Source organism: Argiope bruennichi, chromosome 9 (assembly GCF_947563725.1).
Source record: "Argiope bruennichi chromosome 9, qqArgBrue1.1, whole genome shotgun sequence".
NCBI classification, from domain to species: Eukaryota; Metazoa; Arthropoda; class Arachnida; order Araneae; family Araneidae; genus Argiope; species Argiope bruennichi.
Genome location: NC_079159.1, coordinates 121924622 through 121951080, shown reverse-complemented (window position 1 = coordinate 121951080; position 26459 = coordinate 121924622). Strand labels below are relative to the sequence as shown.

Sequence of the window (26459 nt, the reverse complement as noted above, 5' to 3'; positions counted from 1 at the left end):
TGCAGCAGGCCGTGATCAACTTACATAAGACGCTTTAATTGGGATTTCAAGAGTTTGCTTCAAAAAATTTGAAAGAGCTGCTTTCTTTTTTCTCTTTTTTAGTTAGCTAAATTTGAAGCAGCTGCTTAATTAAATTCTCTTCCTGCATTGTTTAATGATTATTTACAAATAATAGCATTATTTGTGTTTTAATTATTACCATTCCCTTCTATCTAGCATATACGTTGCACATTGGAAGTATTTTCTATCCATAATAAAGTAATGGTACTATGGTACCATTACCTTATTATGCATAATGGTACATATATACATAATAATGGTACATATTTTCATTTCAAAATTTAAATAATAATTAAAGAAAAGCAGATGATCGGAACATTATACATTATTAGAGCACTGAATCAAATATTGCTTTACAGGTTAATAGAGGCGGAATTTGAAACCTAATTGAGGATAATTTCTTAAAATTTTAATTTATATATAGAAAATAAGTCCTATTATTTTATAATAAGAAATATTGGAAATTTTGTGGACAACTCGTAATACCAAGCATATTTATTATATATGTAGGCAACAATAATTTTTTTGTAAAACTTGAAAAAAAGATAATGTTAAGAATTATTCTTTTTCCGAAAGAGGACGCTGCGTCGCCTCTCAAATAATCTCGATTTTTAGAAATGTATCATTCGAGTATGTTTGCGTGTGGCAGCGATGACTAAAAAAAAAGCAGTTAGTGGAAATGGTGTTTCCTGTTCTTCCCTCGGTAGTTGTTGGGGTGAGTTTTGGTTTCTTATAACTTAATTGCAAAACCATTTTTTGTGGCGTAGTCGGTAGGATTGTTACGAATTATTCTTCTTCCGAAAGAGGACGCTGCGTCGCCTCTCAAATAATCCTACTTCTGACATCAAAAAGTGGTTTTGCAATTAAGTTATAAGAAACCAAAACCAAAACTCACCCCAACAACTACCAAGGGAAGAACAGGAAACACCATTTCCGCTAACGGCTTTTTTTTTTTTAGTCATCTCTGACACACACACATACTCGAATGATGCATTTCTAAAAATCGAGATTATTTGAGAGGCGATGCAGCGCCCTCTTTCGGAAAAAGAATAATTCTTAACAGATAACTCTACTTTGAAATAGAATTTTGATTAATTGTGTTGACCAGCAAGAGTTAAACTGAGAAATTAAGATAGTATCAGCTAAATAAAGTTAAGATAGCATCAGCAAAAACATACATTGAATGTTAGAATCACGAAAGTTTTAAAATTAAAAATTAAAAAGATATTTAATTTTTTTTACTTTTTGCATATTTTAATGTGATGTTTGTAGTAGATTTAATGATTTTTGAAGCCTTTTACTGTATTTTATTACAGATTGAGAGAGAACGATCTGATCTTACCGTCCAGCTAATGCAAATTTCAGAACGATTAGAAGAAGCTGAAGGTAGCAGCGAAAGTCAGGTAACAAAGATTATTTTCTGAAGAAAATAAGAATTTTTCGTTGTATATTATACTGACATTTCCATTTAACTAGGACTGTAATTTCAAAAGCACCAAATTTTCATTTTCTTTAATTATTCGAAATTTTTTGTATGTTATTTTTTATATAACTATGTGAAAATTTAAAAGGTCTTAGATTGAAATTTTTACAAAATATGATCTAATTTTTATCAATTTCAAAGTGTTTTCATATTTATTACATACTTAAAATATAGTTAAATATAAAAAGAAAATTTGATGAAATCAACAGAATCTATGCAATCAAAAATGTGAAAAAAAACCAAAACACCTGATTAAATTAAATGTTACTTTCCTTTGGCTTATTTTTCATCAATAATATTTATTACTTTATCTACAAACTTTATTTAATTTTTTGTGGTATCTTGTCATCACGATAATCTGTCATAATAAGATTATCGACATTTTTAAACATGATTTTGTCACAAAATTAAAACAGCAATTTTGTGCGGTAAGATTGCTCTGTTATATCATTTCGACACAGAGTATAAATTTGTGGAAATATTTCTTTAAATTTTTTATTCAAATTAGAATTGGTATATGTTTTTTTTTATTTATGGCATAAAATAACTCTAAAATTTTTTTCAAAAAGAATAATTTTTAAATTCTACTTTAGATATTTCGTTTAAAGATATTTTAAAGAATCATATAAAGCAAAAAAAACCAAAAAAAAATAACTTTATTTTTTGAATTTCGCATTAGGTATTTCAATAAAAACATTTTAAAGCATTAGGTAAAGCAACAATTACTTAAAGAAGATATGATCAAAACAGTATGAAAATGGTTTTAAAAAATTGCTAAAAATTTGTAACAACGTAAAAGGGAAGAAACAATAGTCTTATTACTAATTGAATACGAAATATCAGACTATCGACACAATGATGAATTTACTTAGCTCGTTTGTAGATAGATATGCCACAAAATTTTTTTGGCATGTGTCTTATCTATTTAAAAAAATTTCCAAAGATAGTAAAATTGACGACTTCGATTTTGAACTTTGTTGATTCTATTATAACAATAATTTGTTGTTAGGAAGTAGCTGTTGCTCTCGACTGCCATTTCTCGGAAAAAGATAGAATATAATTTTCAAAAGACAGTTTTGACTTCATCAAGAATTATTAGAATATTTTAAAACACTAAGTAAAATAATTATTGGTTTTACAATTTATCTAATAATCACGAAACATAAAATAATATGCATACAGTTAAACAAAAAAATACTTATTTAACTGCCTGTTAAAAGAAAAATTTTGATGAATAATAGAAAAAAATGATCATTATATTTATTTTATAAGCGATTCTGATTGTTGAGTAAGATCTTTAAGCAAGTGATTACAGAAAGATCAAGTTTAGTGATCTGATTCTATAATCGTCACAAAGTTTCTATCAATTTAATCTTGGTGGTATTCGGGAATTTGTAATAAAAATAGAATAAAGAACTCAAATTTGTAAAGTTAACATGCGCCTATTTGTACCTTTTTACTGCTATCTAGCTGGAGATGAACAAAAAGCGCGATTTGGAGCTGTCAAAGCTGCGAAAACTGTTGGACGACGTGCACCTGGAGAGCGAGGAGAACGCACACCACCTCAGAAAGAAACACCAGGAGGCCATTGTGGAACTGCAGGACCAATTGGACCAGGCCAATAAGTCTAAGGCAAAGTGAGTGTCTTTCACTCAGCAGAAGGCTTGTTTCCATTATAAATGCTCTAAGAAGAGCGCAAATTTATTTAAAATGTCAATATATAGCGTTATATACAGGGTGCTGCAAAAAAACCTGGACAAACAATTTTTAATATAATTTTATTAAAAATAAATAAATGAACAAAATATAATAAATAATAAGGGTAGACTTTTACTAATAAATGAATTTAATCGTTTTCGAAGTGGCCGCCTTTTGCAGCGATGCAGAGGTGCGAACGCTTTCTGAAATTTTCAGTAATGGGCCTCAAGTTTTCTGCCTTTAATCTATCCCATTCCCGCCGAAGAGATTGCTTTAGAGAGTCCAAACTTTTTTGTGATTTAGTGCAGGCCCCAGATTCCAAAATGGATCTTACACTGTAATCCATGAGATTGATATCTGGCTGGTAGAATTATCAGTCTCCAGACAATATCACGTCTGGAAAATGCCCCTTGCACCATACTAGTGTCTTTTTGGCCTTGTGAGTTGGTGCTAAGTCTTGTTGATACGCCAATTTACATTATCAAAGTGCTTTTTGGCCCACGGAAGGTATAACAATTTCTAGAATGTCCTGCTAATATACTTATTGAGTTATGAGCTTGTTGGAAGGTAAAGAGCTTGTCATCAGTGAAAAGGAATCTCTCCCGTCCTAATTTGCTTCCCGTCTTAAAAGTTTTCGGCATCTTTGGAGCTGCACGAGTTTATCTTCTTCAGTGAGAAGATGAAATATATGGAACTTGTAACACTTCAGTGCAAGCTCTGCTTTTGCCATTCGCCACACTGATTGGCCACTTATTCCCATTTCACGAGCGATCATGGGAACCTTCAGATTTCGTTGAATTCGCATTTTGAAGGTCTTATGATTATTGGAAGTGTTCACCGCACGCTTTCTCCCACTTCGTAGACGTCGATCATCATTACCAAGCTCTTTGAAACTGCAGATTGTATGACACACTGTTCGCCGTGGCACATTAAGCAAACGGCAGATTTCACACAGTCGTTTTCCTTTCTTAAACAATTGTAAAATCGCAGATCTTTTGGTTGACATTGCAAAAAAAGACCAAGAAACAATCATAAACTAAAAGATATATTATAAAATATTTTATAATTAAAGTGGTACAGAAAAAGGAATGAATATACAAATTAAAAAGAAATAACTTCTATTCTATGAGCAATAACTTTGTCCGAGTTTCTTGCCGCTCGTCGATATATATATAAAACGCTAACTTGTACTTGACACAGAAAACGCTCTTATTATATACTGTCGAATGGCAACAGTCAAATATAACCAAAACACTTTACGAATGTTGTTATCTTGGAAACATGACTATGACTTATCAATGGAAATTAATGACTATATCTTGCAAAATTATTATCTCATAAAAATATTTTTTGTATTATCATCAAATTAAAAAAAAATACATTTTTAATAATATCGATTTCATTTCTGCATAATTTTATTTCGGTTAAAAGATGAAAGGACAATCTTTTTATTAACTCGAAAAATTAAATTCCATTCAAAATTCCTCAGAAAACAAATATTTGGACGAAAATCTTAAATTTAAACCGATCCGCTCGAAGGCACACGGAAAAATCTGAAAAACCGGACCGCCGCAACAGCGACATTGGTGGGAACTGTTGTTGAATCCTAAGGGCCATCACCGGCCACCATACAACCCTTCCCTTGGGAAGTACGACCCGTCATCGATGGAAGCAACTAGACCCCCACCTTTTTCTGTACTCATCAGGGTAGCGAGAACCATCCACATGCAGGAAGCTTCTCATCCTCAGTTGTGAGGGGCTCCAAAAATGGACGAGAAAGAAATCATTATAGTTTTCCTCATTTGGAAAATCTATCAAAAATTTAACTCCTAAGTTCTTCACAGGTTAAGAGAATTATCGTTACATGTTGATCCTTGGCAATAATATATGATATCCTAGGTGATGGCTTTGTTCATTCCAACACTTAGATCCAAAAATCATGCGAAACATACAGAAATAAAAGGAGTATCTTGTCTCTTTTCCACTTGAAAAGTTGGCAAGTGCGTAAGCGATAAAAATTTGTGAACAAGATAAGAAAGTAGAAATTCTTTTATATAATGATTACTTTATGTCTTTTAGTTAAAAAAAAGAGACCTATACTTTTTTTTAAGGTCTTAATTGCATAAAAGTAATTTTGTATATTCTTCTATTTTTCAGCAGTATTCTCCCCCTCCCCCTTCTCCCCCTTTCTTTTGCTTTTTTTCTTTTAATCCTTGAAAATTTCTTTTTTGGCGAAAGACCCGATTTAAAAATGATAGACATTAATAAGGAAACAGACAAATGTATGTAGTTATGTTTTTTAATAAATTTATACAAATAATATTCTATTTTTTACGAAGTCATTTATAATTGTTTCCTTTACGTGGATATCACACAGCCAAAATTGCGACATGAAACAACGCATAAAGAAAAAATATACAAAAAGTATGAATTAAGTAGTTAATGTATAGAAAAATTAACAAAACTATAACCGTATTGGCTTTCATATTCATTTCAAATATTTATAAAAGTAAGAAATCAATATCATATCATTTTCCCAACGAACACTTTTATACCTTGACTGAGGGATTACCCTCCTGCGCGTTACAGATAATATCTAATTGTACCAAACCATCTATCTTATTAGATGACTCCTTCTCAACTGTAGTTAAGAGACAGAAAAGAAGGGGGCATCTGTCTGGATAGACGATCCGAATATCAAGTGTGAGTCGTTGCAGCGAATGCGCTAATAAGTATATTGCCAGTTAATTTAAATCTATGTATGAGGGGAAAGCAACAGCAAACATTTCTTTAATAGTCATACCGTTATACGGCCCTTCATTGGCGTTTCGTAGTTTGCTTTTGAGTAACAATCATATTGGTACGAAAGGCAGCTTCATTTTATGCACATGATTCAAATGTGGAAGAAATTTCTGAGACCTGGGATCACATTTTTTTACATACAAGATGATAATTAAAAAAAACCTATTCCATTATATGAGACTGTATCATACCATTCACAGGAACTAAATAAAATTTTAGTTCAAGATATTTTGAGATATGCTCTCAAAAACATATGAAAAACACAGTTACGGTTATAGTTGCAAAATTTTCAAATGGCAACGCCAACTTTATTTTATTGGAATGTGTTCTCCATAGCAAAAAACAATAAAGAGCGTTGAAATAATGTCTGTAGCACGAAATCAACAGCGCTGGACTGACTAAGGTGAAAAGAGATAACAACTGTGAAGTGCCTACCAAAGATGTGAAGTTCAACAGATCCTTTCGGCATGGCACGTGCTTTAGTTCTAGGTACCATCTGCCGCATGCAAAGTGTCAATGTGGTTGAAGAAGGTCAAGTAGAAAATTTATGAAACACAATAAAATGTTTTCTGTTATTGTCTGTTTTCTCTTTTATTCTTAGTCTGTCTGCCACTGGTGATTTGCGTGCTACAGGCACCGTTCCAAAGCTGTTTATTGTTTTTCTCTATGGAGAACACATTCGAATGAAAAAACTTGGTGTTGTCATTTGGAAATTTTGCCACTGTAACCGGAACTTCTAGAATTTAATTGTTGTTTTTTCATATTTCATATGTTTCTTGAGCGCATACCTCAAAATACCTTGAACTAAAATTTTATTCCGTTCCTGTGACTGTCTCATATAACGGGATAGTTCTTTTTTTCATAATCACCCTACATATATTTTCTGCCATTTGATAGTTTTTCCAGTTTTAAGATATGGAAGAATGTGCGGTAAGAAATATAGAACTTCTACTTTCTCTCCGCTATAAAAGATTTTTAATGTCTGAAAATTTGGAGGGAAAAAAATTTGTTTGTTTCTTTTGTTTTGAAAACCGCACATTGGAGGAAGAATTACATCCGTGAGATACTAACGCATCTTTCACTGGGAAAGAATATTCACTCAGTTCAATGTTTGGCTGCCTTTATCAAAAATATAATGTATCTACGGCGATAAAAAAAAATCAGAATTTGGAAATATTGAAGCTGAAAATTAACTTAGTAGGTTAATTCCATATATTTTAACTAGTGTAACTTTTTATCATCTGTCCGCCTCTAAGTTGAGTTCAAAGCAATTGTCACGAAATGAAATGCATTGTTGAAATGAATTCTCTCAAACAGAATATGAAGCTATGAATTTATTAAAATAATATATAAGATTTCGTATCGATGCAATCCACACAGAGTGGTAATGGTGCAAAATCTTTTTTGAAGACATTTGTTCTATTCTTCATATGTTCATTTCTTTAATGTAGGATTGAAAGGGAAAAGCAAAAATTCCAAGCTGAAGTATACGATTTACTCTCACAAGTTGAGCTGGCTAACAAAGACAAAGTAAGTGTATTTCTTTATTAATTACACAAAACGAACACAAAGCAAGAAAATTCATTCATATATATTAATTAGCAAAAATGTATGTATTTCCTGCAGATATGTTGTATTAAAGTAAAGTGAGAGTTAAATCTGGAAGATTAAAATAAAAATTACCGTTAGATAAAATTTTGAAGCAGGTTTGTTAAATTATTGTTTAACCTTCCGAAACATTGTGATCGAGACAACAACACCAATGCAGCAATTTTCATAATATCAAAAAATTATAAGTGAATAAACCAAACTAAGTCCTATGACTATAACTCATCGAAAGCTATAAAGTTTTCTAAAACCTGCCATTATTAAGAAGCAAGCTAACGGTCAAAGAGAAACGAAGAAATTAATTAAGGCAGAAAAATATTTGATTACGCGAATTTTTGTTTCTGTTTGCCCAGAAAATCAAGCCTTTGTCTCAAAGAAGGCAATAAAGTTTTCTTTATTTTCTAAATGCAAGAAATAAATTGAAAATTATAATGTATTCAAAATTGGATTAAAAAAACAATACACAATGTGACATAAAATAATTTCTAAATCTTCCTTTCTATCTCAAAGACATATAATTATTTGAAAGAAAAAAAATATTTATTGAAATTAAGCAGGCAATTGATATATTTTATTAAATTTGTTAAATTTTAGTAATTAAAATTTTTATGAAACTTAATATTATCTAAAAAGACACAAATTAAATTTTAAATAATTTTATTTAAATTTATTTATTTTTATTTTTTAATATAAAAATAAGAAAGGTTACTAAATTAGTTTATTTATTGTTTTTAATTTTAGTGTTCAAGCGGTTTTGAAGAAATATTTAATGGGCACTATAAAGATAAATGTTAAAGAAATAACAGTTTTAATAATTTATTTGACTAGAAATGAGCTTTCAGTAGAGACAGACTGTATGCAGCAGACTAAACAATATCTATATGCTGTAGATATTGTTTATACATATATTTCCATAATTTAGACTTAAGAATATCGAAATAAGTCACAATGCAAAAAAAAAAAAAAGCATATAAACAATATCTCTTTGTTACACGAAAATCATAACAAATTTGAGTGATTAAAATTAACTAAAAGAACTGAATAACTGAATAAAAATGAAATATTTTAGATCATAAATCGAATTTCTGATTAATTTAATATAAAGTATAGAAATAATTAGTTATCCTAAAAAAGAAAAAAAAAAAAAATGCAAACACTGCTTTGCGATTTTCCTGAATTTTTCAAAGTTTTCCTCCCATTGCCATCTTATGCAAATCCATGCAAACTTACGCATTCTCATTTGATATGATTCTATTTTGTACTTCTAAAGACTTATTTATAGCAGATTATCCAAATTCTTAACCTCAACAGTCTCGGAAATGCTTTGCTTTATGTTCTTACAAATATTACATGAGGTATCCAAGAATAGGTATTTTAAGTAAATATAAGAATCATAGAATATTTGTTAACCGAGCCAAGACTATTTTCAACTGAGGTAGAACTTAAAATTGTTATAAAGCAACCATTCTTTAAGTACGAGTTTCTCGTAACCGTTCACTGTTTGTTTTTAGCTCACTTCTGATTGGAAGAAGAGCCTCTAATCGCAATATGTACTGATATTTTTGCGTGATATGCAGCGATCATTTTCACAGATGCTAGATGCAGTAAGCGGCACACACGGCATAACTAACAGACGCCAACTTCAATTATTAGTCTTTTTACTATTGCAAATGATTACTAAGCCTATTCTTGAATCAAAACGGCGAGAATCAAATGCGTTTCAATTGGGGACGCCTTTTAAATTTGCTTTCCTTCCAATGACTCATCTTAGAGATTTGCCTTACCCTTTTTACTCTGATACCAGGTTTACACTCAGCTAGTTATAGAAAGGTCAGAAGGTAGCGCATGCGTAGAAATGATGAAAAATGCTACTCGGTCCATGGCAAGTAATTGTTCTGACGGGACAATAACATGCCGCTACATTGTATTTTTTTCTTACTGCGCATGAGTTTGTAGAATTTGGCGACTTTTTTTGGCATGAAGAAATTGATCACTTATCATACATCAATTCCGACATTTTTTGCTCCTTGATGCGATGTTATGCTTTCTTAAATCTTATTTGCCATTTTTTTCTAAAGTTTTCCAAATTTAGATATGTTGACCTTTTTTTTTTTATTTTACCATGCTTCTTTGTGTAAATATCCATCATTTTAATAAGATGCGCAGTGAAAAAGAAAATTTCTGGGACGCCAAAACAGCAATTTATAGTCAAAAATGGAATGCCTGAATCTATCCTATGAAATTGCGGCAAACATAAATCAGTCCTTTTCTACGTATACACTGACTCCTGGCCGTCGTATAACTGGCCGAGGGTAAACCCGGCATGAATCCAATCTTTTTTTATTGAAAACAGTCAGCTGACAGAAGATTGTTGATGGGATGCTTCAAGTACCTTTGATTGACGATATTGATCTTTTAATCGATTGATCGCCGTGCTTTTTTCTACAGGTTGCCGCCCAAAAGACAGTGGAGAGGCTCGAGATAACCATCCATGACTTGAACATCCACATCGAGGAGTTGAACCGCCAAGTGACCGAGATCAGCTCCCAGAGAAGCCGCCTCTCCTCCGAGAACACCGAACTCATGAAAGAGGTGCAGGAGTACAAGCTGCACTTGGACAATGCCAACCACCTGAAGGGTCAACTAGCCGTTCAGCTGGAAGAGATTAGGAGGAGGCTGGAAGACGAGGAGAGGGTGAGTCATTCGCCACGGATAAAAAATATTCCTTTCAAGATACCCGATTCTCATTTATTTTTTAGTAATGCTGAAAAAATCAATGAAATTTTAAATTTTCAATATATATAAAAAAATTTAAAATGTAAAGTATAGAAATTCATTTGAAATAAATAATTATTTAGTTGTTTTTAATACACCATTAAGAATGTTACATTTATTCCCTTAGAAAACAGATTAAACTTCAACAGCAATTAAAAAACGCTTTTCTTTCATATTTGTTTTTTAAACTATATATATATTTATGTATATATACTTACATTTTACTTTTTACTTTATTTTAGGCTTTTATTAAACAATCGTTTCGGAAAGAATTCGAAAAAACACCTTTTCACTTAATTAATAGATAGGAAACACTATAGGAATGATACTACTTGAAATTCATAGTCTTTTAATGTAATAGTATTGAGCAGCCATCAAAAACTATTTTATGTTAAAAAAATATGTTTTTACGTAATTTCATGCAAGTCAGTGAGCTTCTGATGTCTTGAATAAAATCATTAGCCGCCCCTAGTTTGTTATAAACCAAGAAGAGTGATACCAAATTGGAGCTCAAGTAACACGGGACTCTTCAGAAGTCAATCTGTGACTCCAAAATAATATTGCAATTGAAAGTAAAGCTACTATAATCTCGCTTATAAAACGTATAAAAATTTGCGCAGCAGTGATTTATTTCCCAGAACTTCGAGATACCTAGACTGATTCCACTCAGTTTAATTTACCAAATTCAGTCCCAAGTTTATCACAGAAATATAATTTGTTCTAGGAACAACAAGAGCTGAATCTTACTTTTTGATCTCCCATGGCAAAATATTCGTTCATTTTTTTTTCCCTATTTATTTTGTCATATCTATATGAATGATCGTTTTCTAGCATTCATTTCATTACTAAAGAAACAGTAAACTGAAAAAACAAAGAAGAGAAAATTTTTGTAAAGTAAATTATTTTATTTATTCGATGGTGGCTGAAAAATTTCAAAACCTAACTACAGCTGATCATTTTTTAAATATAAGACATATTGGAGTTGTTTATTCCGGAAATTTTTTCAGGAAATGCGTATAGAAACTTATTATTAGCATTGAAAATATTTTTTCCCTATTAATAATTTTTTATTTTCAATTTAATGAAAAGTTGTCTAATTATTAAGTATAAGGATTTCTACTACTTATTACGTTACTTTTAAGTTGCCCTTATTATAAATACATTCATAGTTTTGAAATAATTAAAAAACTGCGTTGAGGATCAGATTTGATCCTTACTTCCTTTCTAGCACTATTTCTAAAGATCCCTTTCTTCACACAGCGCCGCTCTGCTTTAGAACAGCACAACCACACTCTGGAGGTTGAGGTCGAGAGCCTGAAGACTCAACTCGACGAGGAGTCCGAAGCCCGCATTGACCTCGAGAGGCAACTCTCCAAGGCCAACGGAGAAGCTGCCACCTGGAAGTCCAAGTACGAAGCTGAATGCACGGCACATGCCGATGAGGTTGACGAGCTCAGGTAGGCTGACCCTTTTCTAATTTTACCTGTTTGTGTCTTTATTAAATGAGTACCATTGTTTTCAGATGACTGTCACGGTTAAAAGAAACTGAACCAGACATAAAGGAAAGTTTTCAAAATTCAATAGAATTTACAAATGTGAAACTGCAAAGGCGTAAGTGCGTGTAACTAACTTTCTCAAGCACACTGCTACTGAAGACTACATATACTTGAAATATTATAACTGAGCAAAAAATTTTGATGCGTCAGAGTAAATAAGAAATGTTCGTGTTTAATAATAATTTACCCACCTCCAGAATGGGCATATAAAGTGTGTTCAAATCATGCTCTTAGTAACAAAATTATTATTTTTTTAATATATCCTATTGACAGAAATAATATTAAAAACACTTCGTACCTTCGAATTTCCGCCGAGAAATACGAAACAGATGGGTAATAAGGATTTGATATATTATCTACTTCTAATATGTATTTTTTTAAAATTAAAATATAGCTTCAGTTCAAAAACCATGCCTAACATTTTAAGATTTGAAAACAATACATCAGGTTCTTTTTGAATGAATAATCGAAGAAAAGAATATTTCCATTTTTCATATGTTCATATTTGTTGTTGTACAACTGTTTTAATGCGGAAGTTTCGAAGGAAATAAAATTCTATTCAATATCAAAATCTTTGGGAAAGAGTTAGAATCAAAGATTTTACTGTTCTGAAAAATTTAAAAAAGATCAGTAAGATATATAATAGAACCAAAGATTTTAAAAGAGAATATCTATTAGTGACTCTGTCGTTTCGGGGGGGGGGGAATAATATTCTGGAATTTTGCAAAATATTCATCCCCTTTTTTAATATTTACCTAAGCTAATATCGGGTAAACATAATATCAGAACAAAATAAATCACTTACAAATAAAATATTTTGCAATTTACATTGTCACATTTGTCCTGCTCCCGAATGTTTAACCTGTGCATAAATTGCTTCCCTATAACATTTCAATGATCTATCATGGCATCATAAGTTGTCTTTAATCTTCCTTTGCTTATTACATACATCTTATTTTCACATTTGAAAAGATACGAAAAGCCAGACAAACTAATCAATAAAATTTCACGTAGAATTTATGAAAGTTTTAATGAAGATATGTTTAACAGTTTTTAGAGATTAATCCTTCTATGCTTATAAGCCCCAATTAGTACATCGATATAATAACAGTTATTCTATTTGATGCATTTTTTGTAAAACTCACATCATGTTGTCTTTTACAGGCACCTGTTTTGCAAAGCACCTGGGTCTTCCAAGCATTACTTGATAATCTTCTTGAAAATACAATAGAAATGAATAAGAAATCATAATACATAATTCTTATATAGTTGCTTATGATTGGAGGTTATGGCGTCATTTAAATAAGACATAAATTTCCTCTTATATTTACCTTTTATATCTTTAAGCTTACTAGATTATTAACAAGCAAGAACTGCACTTGGCTACGAGAAAAGCGGAAATGTATCAGTATGTTTGGTTCATCTTGACACATTGCACTGATTATTAAAGTAGCTGTGCTTCTTTCTTTTATGCAGACGCCGCCTCGCCCAGAAGACCGCCGAGTACGAGGAACAGCTCCAGGCCCTGCTGAACAAATGCAGCGCCTTGGAGAAGCACAAGTCCAGGCTGCAGAGCGAAGTCGAGGTCCTCATCATGGATCTCGAGAAGGTGAGGAAGACTTCCTTGAATTTTGAAATCTCTGATGTGGTTGTTGCTTATAGAACTTCTCATAGACTAACCCTCTGACTAAGTCAGCGATTTTAAGCCGAATTTTAGCGTCTCTTGTTTCAGTAGCGCCATCTAGGACCAAGAGTGCATCTTATGTGTCACAGGCCTTTTCACGGGGCGGACTTCATTGATACATTTCATTCACTCATCCACAGATCGTAATTTAGACCTGAATCAGAGAACCAGTATCTCTGATCCAGTATCCCAAATGGTGTTTTCTCGAAATGCAAGACTTTGTGCCTATGACAGATTTATACGTGCACCAACCACCATGCACACTGAGATTCTTCGGCCAGTGGGGTTCAAGCTCACAACCAAAGGGATGCGAATCCAGCACCCTTCCAAACAGGCTATTCAATCCGAAAACTCTAATAGAATAGCAATACACTAAGTCTGATATAATAGGTTTAGTTGCTGTCAGTAGAGTTAAATTCCAATCGAGATGATACTATGCACTGCTCAGAAATTACGTGATGTCATTCAGAGCACGTGAATATCAGTTTAACAAGCTAATTAGAGGATTTACAATTTTGTTAACTGCGGATTGCTACTTTGCAATATCAATTAATATTCCAACTCATGTAAATTTAAACTGTTTGTATAAAAAGATGTGGATGATTCTTCGATACTAATCAAAATCTGGAGTTCCTATGCAATTATAATTTAACCAGTTGAGGACAATAGCACTTGATTTCCAGCTTTGAAATAAATTCAATAATTAAAAGAAGATTACAAATTTTCAGTGACCAGAACAATATACATATATTATATAAAATGTAAAACATATTTTAGCAAATGCGTGGCCAAATAGAAGAAACTTGTGAAAATTTTGAACTTTGATTTATTCCATTCCGGAAAGCATATTATGTACAAAGCACATATAGTCAGAAGTATATCAGTCTGCGTCGCAACACAAAAATAGAAGAGCAAAAAAGGCCGACATTTTTCTCTCAGTGATTTTATAATGAGATTTTTAGAGAGATTTTTTTACACGTGTAGATTTAGGATAGGTAAATTTAGGTATCCTTAAAAGAATATGGTAAACATTAAGGATCTTTATCCCTGTACTCGGAGCATGAAAAAAAAAAAAATCAGAAGTAAGCAGTTTTATAGAGAGCGTGTTGAATTAATTAAATAAAAAAGTGTGAATTGGATCAGGAACTAAGAGAAAATTTAAGAATGAAATTAATATGGGTTAAATTAAGATAAAATTTGGAAATGAATTAATATTCAAAGTAGATTTAAAAATATCATTACATGTACTCATTACATAGAATGTAATCGCTTTTTGCAGGCCACTACCCACGCCCAGAACCTGGAGAAGCGAGTCTCTCAGCTCGAGAAGGTGAATCACGACCTGAAGAGCAAAGTGGACGAGCTGATCGCTCTGCTGGAGGCCGCACAGAGAGACTTCCGAGCCAAGGTGGCCGAGCTTCAGAAGCTGCAGCACGACTTCGACAAGCTCAAGGATCTGAAGGAAGCACTGGCCAGGGAGAACAAGAAGCTCGCAGGTAAGACTGATTGCGACTCGTCCGTATTCGAGTTGACGTCTTTACTTTTATTCAGAGGAAATATGTCTGCCCGGATGCTCGACTTTGACTTCAACACGAAAGGCGCTAGATCAGCGTTTTTCAACCTTTCAGTATTTGCGGCCCAGTTTTCAATCAATTTTCATCTCGCCCCCCGCTTACAAAAGAATGTATACCACAATAATGTATATTGAGTATTTTCGATTCTGTTTTTAAATTATTTTTAACTAACTGCCAAAACAAGAGTAAAAGCGAGACAACGTTGGCGAGAAACCACATCTTGCATTTTGGATAAGCTGGCAGTAAACAGATGAAACAAATGAAAGTGGGGAAAATTTAAATATTATATTTAAAATGAAAGCCAAACAGGGAGATAACGTTAAAAGAATATGAAAGTAAAAAAATTCGTTAATGAAAGTTAACCTAGACGGGATGAGCTAAATTTAGAAACTGGGAATATATTTTTTTCGAATAATAAAAGAAATAAAACAGAAGCATGACTAAACAGAAGTGAAAAAAATAAGCAATGTTTGTGGAAGGGAATCCACAGGACCTATGCCGTCTCGAGCATGCGCGGAGCAAATGTTTTCTCATAGGAAGAAGGAAAATGTTCGATAACGCAAGTTTCAATTCCAGCCAATCACATTCGAGTCGATCCTTTTATCGCTATCGAATCTATAGTGAATGTGTATGTTATATATATTTTCGTGTTAATTGCCATTCACCATATTAAATATTCAAGGCAGTAAGTTTATGTAGACTCATGGATAAACTTTTAAGCGGAAGTAAGCAAGCATTAGACGATAGTCAAGCATCAACAAGTACACTGACGAGAGTGGTTCCGAAAATAAAATCAAGAAAATATTCTCAAGAATACTTAAATTATGGGTTTACCAGTGGTGAAGTAAATGAAGAAGAAAGGCCCCTGTGTATCATTTGCTCAAAAATGTTGACCGCAGACAGCATGAAATCTAATAAACTTAAACGACATTTGGAAACGCTTCATAGTGAGTACGTCAACAAACCCAGATAATTCTTCGAATTAAAATTAAAATCATATAAAAAGCAAAAATCATTTTTAAAGAAACTTTGTCTGTGAATAAAAAAACTTTAATTGCATCTTACAAAGTTCATATAAAATAGCCATATGTAAAAAACCTCACATAAATTGGTGAAGAGCAGTAATTAAGATTGTAGAAACTATGTTTGGAGATAATTTTTCAAAACAATTGCAGTCCATACCTCTTTCAAATGATACTGTTTCTCGTCGAATTGGCGATATAGCCGAAGATGTATGCTGTGTCAGTTTTTCTCGAAGTTGCGTGACACAGAGAAGTTTTGGCTTCGAAAGAAATGAATCCTGGTCTGAATATTGTGTTAACTATGGTTGTAACCGTAGTAAATTATATAAAAATGAGACCCCTGAAATCGAGAATCTTTTCCGCACTTTGTGAAGACATGGGTTTCAATACATTCAGCATTACTATTTTATTGCTAGGCAAGATGGTCATCACGTGGGAAATTTTTGCAACGTGTTTATGAATAAAGAGAAGAAATCGCCAATTTCCTAGCAGAAGAAAACAGACCGGAGGCCGAGAATTTTTGCGATGGTTTATTTGTGATGAAATTGAGGTACTTGGTCGACAAATTCAAGAAATTAAATAACTTGAATCTTCAACTCCAAGGAACAAATATATATACAGTGGGTAAAAAAAGTTTCCGTACAGAAGACTAAAATATAAATGAACTGCATAATTTCTAATCTTTGCTTTTTATCTTTATAAACTACTTATATATTGTTAATATGAGTCTTTAAAAGGGAGTTTCATAATAAATTTCTCTTTTTTACAAAACTCAGCAAGTCTGTTTGCAATTTTTAAGATAAATGACAAAGTATCATGCAAAAAAAGTTCCGTACGCAATATGCAAATTCCTCCTGACGTGCTCTACAACTAATCCACAGTAAATATTCGAAGTTTGATGGTTTGTCAGAGTGAAGAATACGACATAACAACAGTTGTTTAATTCCAATGTTTCTCTGATCGTCTTAAAATGGAAATTCAGAAATCCATTCGAGAGTTAGTGATTCGGTTGTGAAGAAATAGATTAGTTATGAAAAAAAATCAGTGAAATGACTTACAAACCAAAGTCTACAGTGATATTATTATATTATTGAAAGATACCCTGATGTGTAAACATTTGAGGATAGAGATCGAACCAGAAGAACTACGAAGTTAAATCGCTCTCATAAAAGAAATATCATGTATAAGGTGCAAAATAATCCCTCGGATTAGTGCAGCTCAACTTGCAACTGATTTAACGGCTAATTACAACATTAAATTCGCAACTTAAATTGTAAGAAATGTCATTTTAAAGAAAAGGTTATAATGGATGTGTGGTCCGTAAGAAGCCTGTTATAAGTCTCTGCTGCAGAAAATGCGTCTCGAGTTTACAAAGAAGCATATAAGCAAGCCCCTATCTTTTTGGGAATCGGTCCTTTTTAGTGATGAATCAAAATTTAATATCCTTGGGTCAGATGATCGAGTTATGATCTGGAGGGAATCAAAACAGCATATGTTACTTAAGAATTTATGTGGAACTGTGAAGCATGGTGATGGTTGGAATATAGTATGAGGGTGCATAAGTGCTGCTGGTATCGGATATTTTTGTTTTATAAATGGAAATATGTATGGGTACATACATCTTGACATTCTAAAATAAAACGTTTTAACCAATGCAGATAAACTGTCCCTTGGAATAGACTTTATTTTTCAACAGCGATCTTAAGCACACCTCCAAGATTTGTCAAGTGTAATATCTCTATAATGTTAAAAAACAGCTTCATAGTCCTGCCCAGTCACCCGATTTGATTCTTATAGGACAGTTATTGGAAGAAATCGGTCGTGAACTAAAAAAATATGACACAAAGAACTAGGTTGAACTCAAAAGGGCCATTCAAGACATTTTGAGTCATATTTCTCCAGAAACAACAAAAAAAACTGATGGGGAATATGCCACAACATTTGAGAGAAGTGATAAAGGCCAAAGGAAGGCCTACCGATCATTAAAGGCAAGGTGGTCAGCATGAAAAAGGTTTTTCATGTACTATATAAATACCGTATGGAAACTTTTTTGTTCCTTATTAATGGCTTTTTTTTTTAATTCTTTCAATTTAAGTATTTAATTTTCGTCATAGTTTTTCCTTTATAATATTCATAAATAATAAATGACATTGTGTTAAACCAATTTTAAAATTTTCATTTTCATAACAAAATATTTTTTGCCAAAAATAAAACTTTTATTAACAGTCATAGCTACGTACGGAAACTTTTTTTACCCACTTTATGTTGGATACGAGTGATAAAGTTATTGCTTTTTGTAGAAAATTGGAATTGTGGAACAGAAATTTAAAGCAAAAAACCTAACAATGCTTACAAGGCTGAAGACGAACATGTAAAAGTTGTTTTGTAACCATTGAAAATCTTTTAGCCATGCTGGTAAAGAATTTTAAAAAGTATTTTCTTGCTGACGACAAACTGATAGCAAGTTACGAGTGGGTTAGGGATCCATTTCATAAGACTTCCGAAGGACTCTCAATTGATGAGGGAAAAACATTCATAGACTTCACGATAAGTGACGAAGCTAAAAGACAATATAGTAATAAATCGCTATTTGAATTTTGAGCAGGAGTAAGAATGATTTTTCTGCCCTAAAAACAAGGGCATTTCACATTCTATTACCATTTTCAACATCTAACTTTTGTGAAACTGGATTTTCTGCTGTGACTTCTTTGAAGACAAAATATAAAAACAGAGCTGAGAGTGGCTATTTCTAATATTAAGCCTTCCTTCGAAAAACTTTGCTTTGCAAAACAGGCCCAAGAAAGTCACTAATAATTATTAAATTTGTTTTTAATATAATATGTTTTGATTAAGTAAGTTGTTTTACTTTAATAAGTTATTAAATATGTCGAAATGTATTTTGTTTCCTATGTTGTATGTGTGCTTTCCTTTCAGTCAGTTAATCAATTTTTTAAAACAATATTTTCTCTTGGATATTCTCGCCCCCCCTCTAGTGTTCTCACGCCCCCCTAGGGGGGGGGGGCACCCCACAAGTTGAGAATCGCTGAGCTAGATGAATAAAATTCGATGCACAGTTCTATAGTTTAGACGCCCGTCAAATTTTGAGCCAAATCCAACGAGGATCTGTCCATCTGTCCTTTCAGAAGCGTGTAAACGTGATAACTCAATAACGCAATGTCTTAAATTATCAAATTTTGGTTTCAATTGAATGGAAAAAAAAACTCTTCCGAAAAACAAATTTAAGTTTATTAAGAAAGTATTCGATACAATTTTGGGAGAAACTACTCCCTCTGGTTTTACATAGACTCATTATGATACGGACAAAGCACCTGTAATATCTTTAATCGTTAAATCAGTTAATCTTCAGAGTCCTTGAGGATAATAGATCAACGGAGAATGTTGTTATTCTTACCCAATCATGCTCAGAAGAAAAACAAACCAAGTACGAAATATATTTTTGCATGGAAAAATATTTATTATTTAATAAATATTAATTAATTAAAATATTTATTATTAATAAATATTAATTAAAAATATTTATTATTAATATTTATTACACCATACTGGATCTTGATAATTTAGATACCAATATTTACTGTATCGGGAATACAATAAATGAACATTATAACCTATCTTATAAACTGTTTAAGAAATTCGGCAGGCTTTGAAAATTTCCTCTTTTCCCTTTGCCTATTAGTCGTTTCTTTCTGAAAAATCACTAAGTGTTATGAACGGAAGAAGTCTTCCCAACACTTTCCAGCATGTTCTATAATAAAGATGCTATTGCAGAGAATGTCTTTCATGGTATTATTGGCATCCAATATTTACAAAATATTAACCTTTAGCGTTAATTTGGTATTTTTTCGGTATCTATCGTGTGCTTGGCTAATTTTTCCCAATTAACATCTGATATGTGGTTAATAGTACTCGAAAATCCGATTGTGTTTTAGATGCGTTTTTCAGAACCGATTGACATATAAATTTGTCACAAAACTACACCAAATCAAAAAACACTACACCAAAGTAGTCACAAAATCACATACCAAATTCGACATATTTAAGTCATTGTGTTTTTGAGCTATTCCGTTTATATGATTCTGAAAGCACAGAGCGACAGACGATCAACTTCTTGTTAGAGTTGGTTGAAAATTTGACAGATGTCTACACTAAAGATGTTAAATCTGTCTACTGAAGTTTAGTCAAACAACGTTTTTTGTTTTGCAGCCATCATGTTAATTTATGTTCGAAGAATTAAACTGATAGTCAGATTTTCTCTGGATGGATTTCTCTGAATGGAAATATCTTATACAGAATTTCATCCTTTAGCTCATAGCGTTTAAAATTATCTTTACTACAGACAGATATAATGCTAAAAATGTATTTTTGAAAGTCAGGGATATCTAAAACTTAGAAATTTGTCAAAATCTTGAGTGTGAATTTTTTTTTTTTTATCGTTTACAGCACTTCCTTTATAAAGATAATTTTACTGTAAATAATAAAAAAACTTATTAGGTCTCTGATTAAATAAACTTTCTTATTCAAGGATAAAGAATTATTGCTATATTTTATTGCTATATTTTATTTTCTCATTATATGCCATAGTTAGCTGTTTTATGTTGCCCTAGATTATACAACTATTTACGTTAAATTTTGTATTAAAAAAAAAAGAAAGTACACGTTTCTTCGACCCCATTCTTAATTAATTTTTTTTCAAACCCGTGAATAAATTCATTCTCTTTAAAAGTGATTTATTTTTCCAGATTTGATTTAAAAATGTTAAATGTATATTTCAGAAAAATCTAAAATAGTAACAAGAGCACAATAAAGTTATGTTCTTCACATTCATAAATTATCAATAATTACATAAACTTTGAAGATGACTTTTTATGTGACATGGTTACATAAAGAAAATAACTAGTTGTTCAAAAATATATAAGTCAAATTTAGTACCAATTAAAGCATTTTTTTACATAACTGCCATTCCTGTTTTCAGTATGCATTTTCATATTAAGATATTCTGCACAAATTCATCACATCATGCACAAATTCATCACATTCATTCATCATGAGTTCCTATCACTGCGTTTGGCAGTGGTTAAAGTTAGAGGTCATTTAAAAATAAAACTTATTGTAAATTTCTCTTCCATATTTATTTACTTCTATTCCTTTTGGCTTAATCATTAATTTTAATACACAATTTCAACTTTGCTGTCCTTTATTTATTTTTGTTTTGTTTTTCTAATTGGTATATAAAATTGAATGCGATTTCATTTTGAATTTGGCATTCTCTCACTACAGACGACCTCGGCGACTGCAAGGCCCAGCTGAGCGATGCCACCCGCCGAATCCATGAGATGGACCTCGAGATCAAGAGATTGGAAACCGAAAGGGAAGAACTGAGTGCAGCCTACAGGGAAGCCGAATCCCTCAGGAAGCAGGAGGAGGCCAAGGCCCAGCGCCTTGCCCAGGAACTGGCTCAGATGAGACACGACTACGAGAAGAGGCTGGCTGCAAAGGAGGAAGAGCTGGAGGCTCTCAGGTGAGTGCTATATTTAATAGACCACCTCAAAAATCTTCCCTTTACATTCAAAGCTGCGTCCAGAATGCACTCAGCGGAAGTTGTCGCCCCAAATCTTTCTCGCATCCTCTATATTAAAGGTGTTATCCTTACAATCCTGTAAAAAATTGTGTGTGTAAGATATTCTCTGCCTTGGGCAAGGCAGAGAATATCTTACATGGCACTGGCATACTATAGATATGGAATATTAACCTCTGGCGTTAAATTAGTAATTTTAATGAATCTATCGTGTCATCCTTGGCAGCTTTTTTGGCGATTAATCTCTGAAATGCGGTGAACAGTATCCGAAAATCGAATTTGTGTTTCAAACATGCTTTTTGCAACTGATTGAAATCAAAATTTGACACTGAACTACAGTTATAGTTACAGAATCACATGCTAAATTTGATATGTATAGGTCATTTCGTTTTCGCGTTGACATGCTTGTGAAAGTACACGTTGACAGACGGATAACCCCTTGACGGATTCCAATTTTGGTAAATAACAATACCTTCGATGTTAAATCTAAATTCTATTTAACTCGTCATTTTATGTTAATAATCGAACTCATATTTGGAAAATCGGACAGACAGACTGCCCTGAATCGATTCCATTCAAAATTTGATAGAAAATTTGGAGTAGAAATTGCGTGTCAGGTTTCATTGACTCCATTTAAAATCCGGAGTGTCGGCTTTTATATTGCAATCGAATCTTGGCCTGTCTCAAGAGTTTCTTCGAGTTAAACCAGTCAGATGAATCAAATTCTGTCTATCGAATACTAAAACATTTGATTCAAAGTCCTGTTAAATCTCGAACTATTTATCCCTCTTTGATGATGGAATAAATAAATTCTACCATAAATGAACTTTGTCATGCATTATATTTTTAATAAAATTAGTTTTTAAAATTAATTGCTGGAAAAAAAATTGAGAAAAAACTGTGAGAATTGCAGAGTGGTGACAGATTACCAAAAATAAGTTTCCTGAGAAACTTTATTAATTATCAGCATTTATTTAAAAGCTTTCCATCATAAATTTTTAAACCTCTTAAATTATATTGCATGTACTCAAAATACAATGAGTATCTTTAAGTTTCTTAAAGGCGTTTAATTTGCAGAATTTGTTTTTATTTAACTAATTACTAATGGGAGAATTAATTGTTTCACACAGCTGAGGATTATTTTATAAAATTTTATATAACCCGAACTTTGAATTTTCGATGTTTAAAGTTTCAGTAAATAAAATAGCAAAAGGAGGCATAAAGAAATGAACCTCGGAATAAAATTATTTTTTAATCAAAAATAACATGACATAGTTTCATTTAAATTTTATACAAATATATCCGTATTTTATATTATTTGAAAAAAAAACTATTCCATTGTTTAATGTTGCAAATTTAGTACTTCAATATCGTTTGCAGACACCATTCCAGAAGTCGACTCTACGTAACAGAAAAAATGTCATTAATTCCTATTACGATATTATTGTATATAATATCGGTTTTTTCTAATTATCATATAGTTTATTTTCTATTAATAAATGTAAACTTTTAAGCAGTATTTATTTAGAATTAAAATAAATTTAATTTTAACTGATTTTTATTAAATTCTTGGCTACTGCGTGACTCGTTAGTAATTATTACTTGATATGTAATAGTTCACATTTATCATATGATGAACCCAGTCACAGGTGTTAATCTTCATAGCGAAGACGTTAAAATCCGTTTAAGTTCTCAATGAACATCCCGCATTTTTAATATTTCTTCTTTTGGTTAATTTTCTATCATTGTGGAATTTAGATATTCTTTAAAAGGCAAAATTGTTTCCTATTTATAAAACGTAAATCACTCAAAATTTTCATGCCATCTGTATTTAATTATAAAACGCTAGTGTACATGATGCAGAAATCGCTCTTATTACATATTGTTGAATGGCAACAGTCAAATAGTATAAGTAAATAAATCACGTTTTAGATTGATTTATTAAACGTTTTCACAACTTCAATGCAATTTACTAATTAATGATATTATTAGAAATGTTTTCACTGAAAACTACTTACTCAGAGGAAAGATGATGCAAAAGAAATCAAGAATTAGGCTCAAACAAAGTTTAATCAAGCTCAAAAAAAGGTTTAACCATTGCCAGTTGGTAATTGTGAGGAATTACTCATAAAAACTGATAACTATTTTTTCAGAAACTATTATCTCAGAAAAATAACTTTTGTATTATCTTAGAACTCAAAAAATTTTCTTTTTAATAATATCTATTTCATTCTGTATAAGAGTTTCTTTATTTTTAACAAATCATCTAAATTTAAAACTCAATTTATAACAATTAATTTTTAATGTTATGAAATTCAAATCATGTATCAAAACATTCAATCGTATATTTTTGCCAAAATTAAAATTAACATTTAGAAAAAGGCTTTCTTTGAACATTAATTACGAAGAAGGAATTTCACTTCCGCTTTTATTTCGTAATATACTTGAAGTGTATTGACTGTTTTCAATCGCGTTACAATTTAGCTTGAAATTAAAGTTATTATCAAATAACGAGATGAAATTTTTTATAAAAAATATACATTCCAGATTGTTATTAGTGTAAATACTTGACTATTACTGATTAGGGCTTCATAGTTCCGAACTGTAATCCAAGCAATTGTTGAAGTGATCAACACCCATGTCCACAAAGCCCAATAAACTTCGACAATGAAAAGGAAATAGAGACACTCTCCACTGAACAAAACATGGATTTAAAACTTTCGGATTATTTTAAATGTATTCTATTTCTTCTCCAAACGAATCCCCCCCCCGAAATATTTTATATTGAATATTGAAATCTCTCGGAGTTTTAAATAGTTTTGCGCCCATGAAAAAACGACATGAGCTTGCATTTCGTCCGGCGCCAGGCAGAGGTATTTTGATGATGAAGGAACTTAGAAATCTCATTTCGCAGCATGGATAATTATAGAGATGGCAAAAAGGAGGCACTTGATTTTTTTTAAAAAATGGGTATCATTTCATATTTCTCGAATATCTGGGTCCCAGGCGAGTTCCATCGTGATGTTTATAAACAACTTGAATTTCCTCTTTAAAGAGAAGACAGGAATAAATAACCGTAATTCTTGCGGAGAGGATGTCAGGAGGTAAAGGTGAGAGTGAAGTTTGCCGAGGCAAGCGGGGAGGTGCTGCCACCAGCTGATTCATCAGAAAAAAAGCTGGGAGAGTGGGGAAAGCGTAGAACGCGGAGAGAGCAGAGCAGTCACCTCTTCGAACCTAAGGGGGTGTGCTCCAGAGAGTTGTTTTGCGTCCAACGGACTGTCCTGGAATGGAGCTGGATGTCCACCACACGAAGCATGTCCGAGAGATGGAGGCTCGGAGGAGGGAGGAGGACACCCAGCGACTCCTCCAGCAGCCAGTGGAGGTGCGGCTGGTGGGCCCCAGCGATGACGTCATTGTAAAAGCGGCTCGAAATGACGTCATAATCGTCAACCCCTCCGCGGAACATCTCAGCAGGGAGGAGCGGTAAATTTATAATATCTTTATAAATTGTAATAAAAAAATGTTTCAGATACATTCTTCCAAATAGAATGAGTATAAAGTGAATTTTGAGAAAGAGAGATAGTATAAAATTTGAATGTTTTTATCAAAGCTTACCAAACAATATACATCATATTTTTCATCTGTTTTGCGAAAATATTTTCATCATATTGTTTCATCAATCGATAGTTTTTCTTCTCATTTTCTTTTTATACCCTAATCCATACGAAGACATAATTAAAAGAAAATTACACTTCCATAATTACAATATACTTTCAAGAATTGGAAAATTGGCACGTATTTATGATGTGTAGAATTTGTAAATACATGTTTAGTATTTTTATTTAACCAATCGCTTTCGGAACTATCAAATTATTTTTGGAATCGAGATTTTTACATTTCCATCCAATGGAGTAATATTCAACAATGATAAATTTTATATTCTGTCTTTCTAATTTTAAGCAATGCTTTATGAAATATTGCATTCACCTTTTCTTAAAATTATATCTAAAACTCAGATACAAATTATAATAATAGGCTAAATTTAAACTTTCGAAGGACATCAATGATATCAAATATATCTAAATTCACTTCTGAAGTTATTTGGGATTGTGGAAGACAGAGCAGAGTCTGTAAACAAATGACATATTTATGCAATATAGGGCTATTTAAAACTTACTACTGATATTTTTGAATATTCCGATTTAAATGTTTTTCAAATAATTTTGGGTAAAAATAAGATTTATAGCATTTATAAAGTACATAAAAATTTGTCATTTTTATTTTTTAAATTCTTTTTTAGCTAGTTTCCATTTCTTTTATTGATTACCACACTGCCTGTGACTTTTTGATAAATAATTTTTAAGAAAGAATAAAGTTGATTAACAATATAACTAAATGAAGGAAAAACATTCAAACTAACATTTACTAAAATTTTATTATAAAATGTCTTCGTTTAAACGTTTTATTTCATGTGACAGAGTAACTTTTATTTTACTTCTGGTTTTATTTTGCCTTCGCTTCTAATAAAGGACTAACTTCTTCCAACCCCTTTAAGATATTCATTTATGTTAGAATACTTAGCTTGTCAGGAAAGTAAAAAT

The 26459-nt window shown here is 31.9% G+C and overlaps 1 protein-coding gene across 1 annotated transcript in view; it reads left to right on the top strand.

The window, feature by feature from the left end:
- The window catches only part of LOC129984793 (paramyosin-like), a 61741-nt gene that overhangs the window by 20747 nt on the left and 14535 nt on the right, over positions 1 to 26459 (top strand). Inside the window, exons 3-10 of the mRNA XM_056094749.1 lie at positions 1377 to 1463; positions 3014 to 3180; positions 7495 to 7573; positions 10100 to 10345; positions 11687 to 11883; positions 13459 to 13591; positions 14946 to 15162; positions 21561 to 21801. Coding sequence (XP_055950724.1) covers positions 1377 to 1463; positions 3014 to 3180; positions 7495 to 7573; positions 10100 to 10345; positions 11687 to 11883; positions 13459 to 13591; positions 14946 to 15162; positions 21561 to 21801 — 1367 coding nt within the window. The remainder of the gene's footprint in view (positions 1 to 1376; positions 1464 to 3013; positions 3181 to 7494; positions 7574 to 10099; positions 10346 to 11686; positions 11884 to 13458; positions 13592 to 14945; positions 15163 to 21560; positions 21802 to 26459) is intronic.